At 41.5% G+C, this 14,065-nt stretch overlaps 1 protein-coding gene across 1 annotated transcript in view; it reads right to left on the bottom strand.

The window, feature by feature from the left end:
* The window catches only part of efnb3b (ephrin-B3b), a 121,887-nt gene extending 108,896 nt beyond the window's left edge, over positions 1 to 12,991 (bottom strand). Inside the window, exon 1 of the mRNA XM_015606052.3 lies at positions 11,556 to 12,991. Coding sequence (XP_015461538.1) covers positions 11,556 to 11,680 — 125 coding nt within the window. The 5' untranslated portion in view covers positions 11,681 to 12,991. The remainder of the gene's footprint in view (positions 1 to 11,555) is intronic.
* Between the last annotated feature and the right edge of the window lie 1,074 nt (positions 12,992 to 14,065).

The following is a 14,065-nucleotide window of genomic DNA, read 5'->3' on the forward strand; positions in this document are numbered from 1 at the left end:
GCAGTATGGTATCTTAGTTTTAAACCAGGCAAAAACAGCAGGAACTCGTCATTTTAAACCAGAATATGCTTCAAGACAAAGCATTATAGCCTAGTAGTTTTGAAAGGCACAGTGTTTCAAATCCAAAACAGTAGGAACTAGTCACTTTAAACAATGCCAATCCTATCCAGTACCAATCCAAAACCAGGCTGAGTTCCAATCCAGAGAAACAATGGCTTAGCAGTACACTTCATGCAAAAACACTTGACAGATGCTGTGAAGAGCAGAGTTCTTAGAGCTACTTAAGCGGCACAGACTGCTTCCCAGTAATGCTTTTTTAATAGCACTTAATGTGCCTTCAATTACACTTTAGCCAGTTTAAAAAAGAGCAATTGATAACATTGTCAGGAAACAGGGCTGTCAAAAAATAAAACTGAGCTCCCGTACGCACTCAAAAGAATGAGGGAGTGTGTGCTCTGTCTTTAGACTGGAACACAGTCCTAGACTTGTCAGCATTATTGTGAGCATTTCCAACTGTTTCCAACTCTCTTTAAAAGGGAAGTGTGTGTGTGTGTGTGTGTGTGTGTGTGTGTGTGTGTGTGTGTGTGTGGCAGGAAGTTTTCAGGGTCGTGATCCATTGACCATCCTTCATGCTCTGTAAGTGGGTCATGTCAGATTCCAGCCCCCCTAACTGACAATTACAAACTAGCTCTTACAGACATGCATACACACTCACACAGACACATCGCTGCTCCCACTTGATTCCTCAGTCAGGAGGGCTTGTTACAAAGACGAGATTAGGCTGTATGTGCTGGCAACACACACACACACACCCACACACAACTCCCCGTCAGAGTATTTTTAGTCTTACCATTAACAATCCTTCATACTGAGCTGCAGTCAAAAGCAGGCGACACTTATCACTGTAACAGCACAGACAGACGCCACAGAGTTTGGGACAGGAAGAAGAAGTGAGGGAGTTTTGAATAGACACCCCTGATACTCCGATTCGGTTGATAACCGTTTTCCTTTTGTCTAAGATTTGTATGTTTTATGGTCTTTTCCATATAAGTGTAACAGGCAGATGCAAATGATGTCTGGCTCCCTGTTCCACCAGCCTGAGGAGACGGAGTGCTGCCATACCGCCTACACACCACAAATCGGCTGCGCTCAGCACAGCTTTAGATGTGTGACCCCACCCAGCTGGAGGGCTGAGGAACCCCAGCTGTACCTGCCTCAGCAAACACAAATCACCACACCTGGGTCATTTCAAACGTCTGGGGTTGAGAGTGGGGGAGGTCTGCTGATATAAATCCAAACCCAAACATTACTCCTGTTCACGATACGGGTTTTACTCAATCACACACCGAAACACAGCCTCATTAACATGTAGCTTATTAGCATGTAGCCAGGCTGTGTTCCAAGTCTAAAGGCAGTGGCTTAGTGGCTCCAAGCTCAAACGAGTTCCAACTGACACAACATTGGCTTGGTAGTTCTTAACCAGGCTGCGTTCCAACTTTGAAAGACAATGGCTTAGTACTTTTAAACCAGGCTGTGTTCCAAGTTATAGGGTAACGGCTTAGTAATTCTAACCCATGATGTGTTCCAAACTTCAGGACAAAGTCTTAGTAGGTCTAAACCTGACCCATGTTCCAAATTTGAAGGGAATGGCTTAAAAGATCTAAACCAGGCTGTGTTCCAAGTTGGAAAACAATAGCCAAGTAGTTCTAAACCACACACACTCCATTTTAGAAGGCAATGGCTTAGTAGTTCTAAACTGGAGATTCAATTTAGAAGGAACTGAATTTGTGGTCTTAAGCCCAGCTGAGTTTCAAGTTAGAAGGAGACATCTTAGTTGTTCTAAACTAGGCTATGTTCCACTCTATACAACAATGCTTTAATACTCAAAAAAAAAAAAAAAAAAGATCTAATGTCAAGTACAGGGATTCTATTCTATACTTGCTATCAGTATCAAAATCCAAATTCTACTATGGCAGCAAGCACAGTTTTAAATCAGCAAGTCACCTAGGCTGGCGCTGATACGGATATTTATGATGAAGATATCTGCACTGATCTCAGCAGAGGACACAGCACCACTGTCTCACTATTGTCTGCCTGTACGCAGCCCTGCTAATGACTTTTATCAGCAGGTCGGGTCCTCCAAATGGAGCCCAATAGATCAGAGATACAGTGCTACAGTGGGGCAGATGCAATTAACACCAGTCTCTCCCGCTGCCATCCACCTCAACCTACACGTCTGGAACCAGCCATAACCACGAGAGCCCTGATAATGAGCCTTCAGAGGTAGCCATCCAAACTGATAAGAGAGCAGTGAATAAAGGCCTGGAGTCTGAATGAGTTTTTACGACCTTGGGGGTGGGGAGGCAGGGGGGGGCTGGTGCTACCACACCCATTTCTTTAGCATGAGAGTCCATGAAACCCATTTATGTCTCTTTATCTACAGGCCAGCAATTCCCACTACAGTCAATAGCCACAAACTGACCACAGCTGACAATAGGTGAGAGACAGATGGAGGGGAAGCACGGGGCGGTGCGAGTGACGGGTCAATAAAGGAAGGTCTGGGTGGACCATATTAATCCATAGTAATATGGCCTGTGTGCATGAGGGGAGACGTTAGCCTCCGGCTAATCGACTGACACCAGCTATCTTGTGGGCCGAGAAAGTGCAGAGTTTGTGAAGTGCTGGTGGAACTGATCAGCAGGGGGTGGGAGGGGTGAGGAGGAAGAAATGCGGATGACAAGAAGAAAGGGGAAAAGATGAAGAGAAAATGAGAAGAAGAAAAAAAAGTAAAAGAGTCGGGAGAGCTCATTCTAAGCAAAAGTTTAGTTTTATATCAATATTTATAAAGGGTTCCAAAGGGTTCCAACTCTTTTGGTAATGCATTATATATCAAATTTTATAAGTTACTGTAAATTATATTATTTGTCTTGCAAATGTAAACCATTTAACCAGGCAAAGAACCATTCAAGTCTTCAAAGAGTGGTCATGGTTCTACACAGAACCATAAAGCCCTGATTAAAGAACTTATAAGCAACTGTTTTTAAAGAGGACAGAGGCTTCCAGATTAGATGTTTGCCTGCACCATTCACCCTTCCTCTCCCTCATTCCACTCCTCCCCCTCTTTGCCCTCCTTTCCACAAGACCAGTTATGTAGTGCGTGTGTGTGTGTGTGTGTGTGTGTGTGTGTGTGTGTGTGACCTGAACTGGACCCAGTGGCGGCAACAGAGGATGATCCTGATTAGTGGAGGGGTCTGTGTGAACTAACCTAATGAAGGGAGGTGCAAGTACACAGAGAAAAAAAGAGTGAAAGAGAGAGAGAGAGAGAGGGAGAGAAGGAGAGAGATGTACAAGGCACTGCTGGGTCATGCCAAACAAACATGTGACCTTACACACCTGTGGATGAGATTAGAGAGAGAGAGAGAGAGGCAGAGAGAGAGAGAGGCAGAGAGCGAGAAAGGGAGAGAGAGACAGGGAGCGAAAAATAGAGATGAATAAGTAGAAAAAGATGCATGAAAAAATATATACAGAAAGAGAGATAAAGAGAGATAAACGAAAGAGTAAAGGGTAAGAATCAGAGGAGTAAGAGCTAAATATAAACGGGTGAAAGACAGGGTAGAGAGAGAGAGAGAGAGAGCGACAGAGAAAGAAAGAGAGAGAGAAAACTAGAAAAAATAAACTGGAAACAAAATAAGAGAAAGGAAAAAAATATTAATGCAAAAATAATGAGCAAGAAGAAATAGAGAAAGAGAAATACATAGACTGAGAAATGCAGAGAGAAAAAGAGAGAGAGAGAGAGAGAAAGAAAGAGAGAGAAAGCTATACTGCATTAGCGTGTGCAGCAGCAGGTGGTTGAGATGGTGTTTATGGTCAGTGTTATTGCTGTACTGTACAGCCACAGAGCAACAGAGGGAAAAGGCCGTCTGCAGAGTTCAGCTTCTCCTGATCTGCTGTGTTTTATACGACTCCCGTCCATCTGCTGTCCGACGCTCAGGTCGGAGAAGCCGGCTCTCTGGGGGCTGACGGCTGATGGCTGCTGCACACACGCTCAGCCTCGAACGACAAACAGCGAGCCGATGAGAGATATTTGGAGGGACCACACACACGCACTGCAGAGTGCCACACGGTGAAGGTACAAGAGGCCGTGCCTCAGGGGGTGTTCTTACATCTACAGCTTTACCCAGCACAACACTCGCGTCAGAACGGCTTTGAATCTGCGTCAGTGTGTCTGCTCCTTCTGCTTTGACTGCTTCAGAAAACTCAATCTCAAATCAATCTGCTTGTATATTATGGATTTATGTATCACAAAGCAAATATGATTTTTTGGGATAGATTTTAAGTAACAATTTAGCTTTATGGTTGGGGAGTCCCACAGGGTTCAATTTGAGGTCCTATGAAATTATATGAAGTTCACACCTGTTTAGAATGTCAAAGCTGTGTATAGCTGCCTATTTAGCCTATATACAGCTCTGGATATCAGTTTCTCTGATTCTTTGATTTATAGGTTTATGTTTGAGTAAAATAAACATGGTTGTTTTATTCTATAAACTACGGACAACATTTCTCCCAAATTCCAAATAAAAATTTATTTGCAGAAAATGGGAAATGGCTGAAACTACAAAAAAGAAGCAGAGCTGTCAGACCTTAAAAATAAGCAAGGAAAACAAATTCATATTTATAAAGTTTTAAGAGTAAATAAATCAAAAGTATGGTGGAAAAACCCTGATTTTTAATCATTTTTTAATTCATATATCTTGGCATGTTCTTCTCCACCAGTCTTAAACACTGCTTTTGGATAAATGTATTCCACCCCTCGTGCAATAATTCAAGCAGTTCAGCTTGTTCAGCTTGGTTTGGTCTTGATTTTACTCCAGAGGTTTTCAATTAGGTAAAATTCATCATTTTAAGTGGCCTCTTATTTTTTCCAAAGCTGTATATTGAAGTTAAAGTTAAAACTCCCCCTAGATACTGTCTTAAATAGCTTTTTTAAATAAATTAACAGTAACATAAAAGAAAGAGTAAAAGGAATAAGGGTTGGGCAATCAAACAAAAATGAATCGAACCAGACATTCACAACATCTAACCATTGAAATAAAACTATTTTAAGTAACTATATAGTGTTTAACTAGATTACAGTTAGAAAATTGTTCTTGTGACATGATTTTAGAATGTCAAAACTTCAACATGGAAACAACACTGGCCAACTGAGCAGCTTGTACAGAATTATATTATTATTATGGTACATTATAGTTCATTTTAGTGAATATACACAGTTTATAAACCCTCAAAAGAACCAAAATCAAATGCAGCATAAGGTGCTTTTAATAATTTGGGCTATCATAAGATTAGTGTTCTTTAAATAGTAATCATGCTGGTAGTAAATGGTGTACACAGCTACAGCGTCCTTTCACAGATCATAACAGCAAAGTTCCAGTTCATTCCATCACTAATGTGTGTGTGTGTGTTTGTGCTGTATTTTTTCCTGTTACACACACTTTACAAGCATATAAAAGAGCCTATGAATGCACTTCTAGTCTCTGCATGGTACTGTTTTCTACCCAGTTACTTCAGCTGTGCGTGTGTGTGTGTGTGTGTGTGTGTGTGTGTGTGTGTGTGTGTGTGTGTGTGAGTGAGTGACTGGGCTGCAGGCACAATGCAGTTATTCTGCCACATCAGCTGAGAGCCATTTTCACAGCTCCTGTTGCTTAGGCCTCGTAAAGCCTCCAGCATATCCTAAACACACACACACACACACACACACACACACACACACACACACACACACACACACACACACATCATTATTATTACTACTACTACTACTACTGCGGGGGCCACAGACAGACAGCAAACAATAGAAAAGCTGAGGCTTCACTATTTTACATACACATGCACACATGACCACAAGCACATCTACCCACACACTCATTTATCCACATACCACACACACACACACACACACACACACACACCTTTTTTCACCACTGCAGATTTAGATGATGCTACACACCGCTGAGCTCTTTGGCTTTTCCATAATAAAAACTAATTTGCCTTGACCAAAGTGCTTAGAAACAACCCAGCCTCAGTCAGGATCTATCTAGCCATGATAGATCTAATTTATTTACTGCAAAAAAACTCCCTAAAAATTGATCTAAACCCTGACATGAGCTTTGTTCTCATAATCAAAATCACAGACTTTTATTGGTCCTAAAAACACACAGTTTTATTGGTCCTATGGGACTCCAATAATTCAGCTGTGAACGAATTAAACTATAAATGAAACGGTACAAAGTAATCTCTGCATTGGGATTAATAACAGAATAAAAAATCTAGTATTTAAACGTTTAAAGAAGCTTTACAAACATATTCATGCCTTTCAAGGACACTCTTTTCACAGCTTTACAGATGCCTTCACAGACTCATACAAGCATTAGACTGAGAGTTTCTGTCTGACAGGAACTGATAGAAAATGACTGGCCTGAATTTCAGATCTGTCCCTTTAACTCTGTTCCTTCATTACACTCGCTCCCTTTCGCCCTCCCACAGTGAACTCCCAACATTTGTTCCTCTCTCTCTCTCTCTCTCTCTCTGTGTCTTATCCTCCCTATTCCGCCTCGTCTTGATACACTTATGCTAGTTAACCAGCCTTTTATCCAGCGCTAATTAGCTAGCTATTAATTAATTATTGAAAATCTGGAGGGGATTAAATTTTAATGTGTGTTTGAGAGGAAATAGTTGTAATACAAGTCACCGCCAGCATTAAGAGGATGAGGACACACATTCTCCCCAACAGCGTTTATCACAGTACACAAACGCTTACAGTAATACACAACTGCTTATCTAACTCTTTAATTAGACACACACACACACAATTACTTCATTTATTCATTTAACTCTGAGTGCAGAAAAGCAGCTTATCGAGGAGGAGAGGACAGCGATCGAATCTTCTGATTGGTTTCTCACTGTAACAGCAGCTCTGAAACCAGTTGCGACCACAGTCAATTTGACCACCAACTTGAACTGAACAAATACACAATGATTTCAAATCTAGGTGTGGCTTAAATCCATTTAAATAGCATACTGTATATGAGAGCAACACAAATGTTCCTTTGCTTACTTACTTTTGATAATACTTTTAAAAAGCATGTATGTATGTTTTTGACAACACTAATATGTATCTTCAAATTACAAGTCAACAGGTGAAAATTTCTGCTCTTTCAATAAAAAAAAAATAAAAATAAATTTTCAAACCATTTTGAAGCATTTCTTTTTACAAAACATAAAGAACAACGGAAAGGGTGGACATTTGTTAATAACAAACAAAAACTACCTTTAAAGATTGAGGGGAAAAAACTCTTCTAAAATCCTATCATTTGTCTGTTTGCACTGAGGGTGGAAGTATACACACAAAAATATAGTTAGAGGAATGTTAAATGCTTCAAACATAGAATGTCCCATCCATGTGGCACCCAATATCAGACCTCACTCACTCTGATTATTCACCTTGCTCTGCTATGAGTACAATGGCCAGTGTTCAACCTTACTCACAAGATAACACCTCACAACTTTTTCCAAAGCCGTCCCTCATGTTAACAATTATTGCTCAATGCATATACTGCTGCTATTCTTACCTACCTACAGCATACACAATACAAGTCAGCAGGCCAAGATAGCAAAGTGCAGATACACACTTTCATGCTTGAGTCACTAAAATCATATTAGAGCAAAAACAAAGGCCTACAGAACTGCCTGTTCAGAGTCCTACGCAAATGTCTTCTCCAGAACCGTGGCCATAGTGACCTAGTGGAATATCAATCCCGGCGTTTCATTAAATTACAGTGTCTAGAGAGTAGCTGCTAACACTGCATCAGGTCTGTATGGATTTTTTTTTGGTCGTCTTCAAGGTGATCTTGGTGCTGCACTTGCATTTTCTTAAGCCTAACTCATGCTGACATTCATGGCTTAGGATATCGATTTCTGTACATTTAAGGATGCACCCCGCTGCTTTCCTCCCCTGTCTTCTCTTCTCTCCTCTTTCTCTTTCTTCTCTCTCTCTCTCTATCGCTCTCTCTTGCTCACACTCTCTCACTCTGTCTAGTACTGCTTGCTAGCTGAGCGCCATCATTAGCTGCTACATGCTACATGTGGTTTCCATTCGGTGCGCAGAGTGGAGGCGCCATCATGAGAGAGAAGGAATGAAAGGAGAGAGATGGAGGGGTGGGGAGGGGGAGGAAATGAAGGAGTTAGTGAGTTAGTGAGGAAGAGAGAGAGAGAAGAAAGCAAGAGAGAGAGAAGGAGAGAGAGAAGGGCAGAGGGAGAGCGATGGAGAGAAGGAGAGAAAGAGCGAAAGAGAGAGAGCGAGATGCTGCAGCTGAGACTGTGAACATCAAAGCAGTGGAAGGTGAAGTGGGGTGAAGGTCACAGTAAATCCAACGTGATGTTTAATCAAAGAGCGAGTTTAATGCAAGGTCATATTAAATAGGCACCACAGCCCACAATAAGCTGCATATGGTTGTTTTTTCCTCGGAGTGCTGCAGATTGCTTTAGCCCAGAGCAACCACGGCGCAGGACAGTGCAGATGTCCTCTACACGGGTGAACACAAACTTCAGCACTGCCGCTGGTTAAGACGCAACAACAAGTGCCTGTTCGTTTTGCGTGCTGGGCTGTGTGCCTCCAGGCTATGCAGTGTGTGTGTGTGTGTGTGTGTGTGTGCGCACATATGCTGCGAGGTTTAGGTAGGGGTGGGTGGAAGGAGGGTGGGTATGAAAGTGAATAAAAACCTCTTTGTCCCAGGATAGTCATTATATCATATTATGGATACTGCAATCAACCTAATTAGGGCTATTATATAAACCATAGCAATATATACAGACAATACGTATGATAATAATAAGAAAAGGAGTGATGATTCGTTTTGCACCAGTATATAAAAATAAATGACATGTCACTGACGCAGGAATGGGGGGTTTACAACATCCACAACAGACTATGGATGTTGTAATAAAGCCAATTAAATCTCTTATACAAAGCATTAGTAAAATATTAGTAAAATTAATTGAGACAATTATGATAAATTATTATTATTATTATTATTATTATTATTATTATTATTATTATTATTATTATTATTATGAAGAAGAAGAAGAAGAAGAAGAAGAACCAGCATAAAAGTGAACATGGTTATTTCCTTGAGCCATGATAAAGATTTTATCATATTGTGGATACTGCAATAATCTCTTTCAGGTAATACTACATTGTGATAAATCCAACTAGACCTAAAACTGTTAATAAATAATGAAACATTTGTATTATTGATACCTGATTTTGACACAATAAACACAATACCATCCAGATAATAATAACAACAACAGTAAAAACATCCCGATATACATTTTAATCCATACTGCTCCATTCCTAGTGGGAGAAAAGTGAGAAAAACAGCTTTAGCTACACTCATGTTTCAATCCCATGGTGTGAAACCAAACCAACTCGAAACACTGGGAGTGTGAAAGAGAGTGTGAAACTCAGCGCTTTCCCTAATCTCGTCTAATGACCGCACGCTTTCAGCCGAGGTCATTTCACCTCCAAAAAGAAAGCTCAAAACACATCACCAAACAGGCTCACACAAGGATTCAGACCCCCCACCCCCAGCCAACCCAGCAAAAAAAACAGAAACCCTTTAGTGCTTAACACAACCAACTCTACCCCTACCACCACCAGCACCACCCCCCACTTCTCTCATTAGTAGCATCTGCCCACGGCCATGGCGCTGCCCCTCAGCATCTGCCACATGGAGGCATTAAAAGGCTCTTTGGTGTTCGAGGGGCTCGTGGCATCTCTAATAGCCCCTCATAACCTACATAGCACTGGGAGGACACCAGTTAAACAGGGGATTCAGGAATGAGGGTTGGTGGGGGGAGAAGCCCCCTGCTGCTTTCTCGCTGCACTAAGACACTAATATAGCTCATTCCTTGGTGGTCAGAGTCATAGAGGGGAGAAATATTAACATGAGAAATGCGCTGTGAAGATGTGAAGGACTTTGGGCACATTTGACAACAAGTAGGACACCCACACCATCACCAGCACCAGAACCAGAACCCCCACCTTCCTAAAAACAAAAACATGCTTTTAAGCAGCTAAGAATGTGTAAGGAGGTGCTAACATATGACAACATCACCTTATTCTGTGTTGCAGTACTGTATTAATGATGTTCAAAAACACTGTATTGATTTTAGATGATTAGTATACATGTAACGATTATAAAGCTTGAAAAGTAGCTCTTCCCTAAGACTATAGATGGAAGCATGTGTGTGAGTGTGTGTGTGGTGTGTACGAAGGTGCAGTATCGTTTCCTGTAAGCTGAGCAGCATGTGAGTGTGTGTGTGTGTATGTGTTTGTGTGTTAGGGAAGCAAGTGTTTAGGCAGCATTCTGTAATGAGAAAAGAAAGGAACCTCGTGCAGAATCACTCTCAGAGGAAATGCACTGTGGCATTTATTAGGCTTCACAGACGCCCATAGAACTTCTGCAGGTACCTTCATTACCCAATAAAGCGAGCACTCGTCTCCGTGCTCGAGCCTCTGCTGTAGCCGCAATTTACACCCTCACTGAAACGTCTGAAACGTTGTCAGTGAACGTTTCTCACGAGCCAGATCATTAGTAGCAACCTAACACGAGGTAAGAGGACAATCAAAGCCGTTTAGACAGTAGCAGCCCTTAACGAACTAACATAGAACGTCCACGTACTGCTGCGTTTATTGTTGGAGAAACATATTATTAATTAATGTTATGTCAACGTTTTATTCTCGTTAAAAAAAAGTAATGGATGTTCACGGAACGTTCTAGGAACTGTGCATCCGTTCCATTTTGATTGGGATACGTTGACGTTAGATTTCTCTTTGAATCCTTAATCCAACATCGCGTTTACGTTCTCTAAAAGGTTTTCTCCAGGTCATGTGAGATCCCGTGTGAGAGAAAAGCGGAGAGGTTCGGAGAAAAACCTTCTCGGGACGTTTATAGTCCTTAGAGTTATAGTCCCCAATAACTCTAAGAAAACGTTCCCGGGATGTTACTCCAAATGTTCACCACATCAGTTTCTAATGTAAAGGTTAAGGCAATATTACTGCATTAAGGTTCAGTAAACATTTCTATCCGTTGAAGCTTACTAAAATATTCCCCTACAGGTTTTTTAATAACCATATTACGGATAGGAAAATGTTAGGCGGACGTTCCTAAAATCCCAGGAACTGGGGTTGTCTTCAGATCTTCCTAAATATAATAAAACGTTCCTAAAGGGGTTCCCTAAATGTTTATAATGTAAAGAGAATGTTACGAGAATTTTACTGCAATGTTGACTAAACATTTACATCAGTTAAAGGTGTGAAAGTTTTAATAATTATGTTACGGATACCAAAACGTTAGTGGACGTTCTTAGAACTACAATGCACAATGTTCTATTGCCATAAAGTATATGAAAAGAAAACTTTCTTGAGAAACTAAACGTCCGTTAAAAAATGATCCCACGTTCCCAGAACGTTTCAGAAAAAAAAGATAGCTTACCTTTTGTTGAGAGAATTCCAGTAGATGGGCTCCATGTTGGTCGCTGCCACTCCAACTAAATCCAGCAGGAACATGAGGAGAACCCCCCAGCTCCATCTCGCCATGTCCATGCTTGAACCCATCATAGCCAGGCTGGTATCGCTGAGGCGCCGCAAGTCAGTGTGTAGTAGTAGTAACGTTAGATGGACGGCGAGCGTGGGGAGCCCGCATGGAGGAAGGAGATCACACCACAGTTTAACCAACACACACTGAACATACACAGCACTGCGCTGCGCTGGCCGCACAAGGCTTTCACTTTCTTCACTTGTGAGAAGAAGCAACAACCTCCAGAAACAGCCTGAACACAAAACACTAGTATAAAGCTAGTGTTTATGCAATGTTTAAGGGTTTATAGCTCAAGAGAAAAAAACTCCCAACAATAGAAAGAAATCCTGCTTGGATGTGCTTTTTTGTTTTTTTGTGTTAAAAGAGTATAATAAAGTCTCAATTCAATTCAGATCTTATTGTTTTGATGATGATCTTCTCATCTCCACTGTTTATCTTCACTCCAATCCTTCTCTGATTAAGGTTTTCCTCCTTTTTTTCCCTCCCTAGTTAAGTTTTTCTCCCCAGAGATGAGAGAATGTGAGAAAGCAGCAAGGCTCGAGCTGAGAGACCCTGAGGACAGATGGGCGACTGTTTAAGACGGAGCGTGTTTCTCGAGCTGGCCAAGTCCCATCCTCACAGTTCCACACTGCTGCTCTTTTTTCTTTTCTCCCCTTCTTATATTTGTTTTTTGTTGGTCTTTTTCTCTACACTCTCTCTTGATGCTCAATCTCCTCCGTGACTCAACTTGTAACTCCGCAGTGCTCCTTAATTCACGGGAGCTTTTTTCTTTCTCTCCTTTCTTTTTCTTTTCCTCCTTTTTTCTCCTCTCTTTGGAGCTTTGGAACAAAACTGAGCGTGCCACAATCCAGATCAATGAGACAAACAAAAGTGCGTGAAGAAGTGCGAGGATAGTTCAATCCAGCGTTCTAGAACGTCGGTGGATCTTCCGCGTGCTTGCTGATTGATCTTGTTCTTGAGGTGTAAACAGAAGGAAATACAGCTACTATCAAACGATGCATGAATGCATCCAAAAAAAAGAGAAAAAGACAAATCCCACTCCTGCGCTTGTTGTCCTGGAGATGGATGCTTGAAATGAAAAGATATGGATCAGATCATTTAAAAAATAATAATAATAATCCCATTAATGTCATTAATTCAAGCAGTAAGCAAGCGCAACTAGTACATCCTCCAGCTTGGCTGCTTCTGCTGCTTGTTCCTCTCCTTTTCTGAAGAACACAACCAAAAAAAAGAGAGAAAGAGAGAAACCCTTCTGCTGAGACCCGTCCAGCCGCTCGCGCTGTACTCTGCTCACACTGACACACTGACTCGTTTGAGAGCGAGCGAGCGCGCGCGCGAGGGAGAGAGAGGGAGGGGAAAGAGGAGAAAGGGAGGGAGGAGAGGAGGGAGGTGTGGGCTGGGTAAAAAAAAAAAACACATCTTCCGGCTGGTCTGGTGGGTGCAGCATCAACGGAGCGTTTTTTTTTTCCTCTTTAGGTTTTTTTTCTCTCTCTCTTCGTAAAAAAGGCGTGTCAGGCGTCCCCAATTCAATCAGGCCTTATTTATTATACCACTCTTTCTTTCTCCAGGGTGGGTGTTTGTTAGGTTTGTTAGGGAGGGGGAGAAATGGTGGTGGTGTTTTTTTTTTTTTTTAGGGGGAGGGGGTGTCTATAGCCTATGTTCCTTAGGACCCTTAATGGACAGACCCTTGATTTAGGTCCCTCATATCCATCCATAGCCACACTCACTCACACCCACCCTCTCTCTGAAAGCCTGCAGAGTTACAGCGCCCCCAGTGTATTCGCTGGTAACAGCCCGTGTAATAGCATTTCACGCTCGTGGAAACGACACTAATAACAAGTTTACTACTACTTCTTCTCGGATGGAACCTCCAACAGAGACATCACACATGCTTCCACCATTACTCAATAACTCTATTACTCCATATGGCTTCATTTCATTTAAAGTTTTTTTTAAGTAAAGAAAAAAAATATTATAAAGTAATACCAAAACCACTTGAATGTTTCTACCTCACCTAGTACCTACAAATAGGCATTAAAACAAGAACAACAGCTGACTGAGAAAACCTGGGCTATTGCAATACATCTGTAAGAGCAAAGCACTTGTGGTGATGATAATAGGCAGAACGTGTAACTGTAAAACTTTGCCTGCAGTGACACCTAGTGGCCTCCAGGAACAGTACAGCAGCACTCCATCAAATATCTAACGTACACATGACATATATACAGCTCTGGAAGGAAAAAAAATAAGAGACCACTTAAAATTATGAGTTTATTTGATTTTCTAAAATTGAAAAACTATATAATCAAGAGAAAGATGGATGATCACAAGCCATTGAACCAAGCTGAACTGCTTGAATTGTTGCACCAGGAGTGGCATAAAGTTATCCAAAAGCATTGTGTAAG

Source organism: Astyanax mexicanus, chromosome 8, assembly GCF_023375975.1.
Source record: "Astyanax mexicanus isolate ESR-SI-001 chromosome 8, AstMex3_surface, whole genome shotgun sequence".
NCBI lineage: Eukaryota > Metazoa > Chordata > Actinopteri > Characiformes > Acestrorhamphidae > Astyanax > Astyanax mexicanus.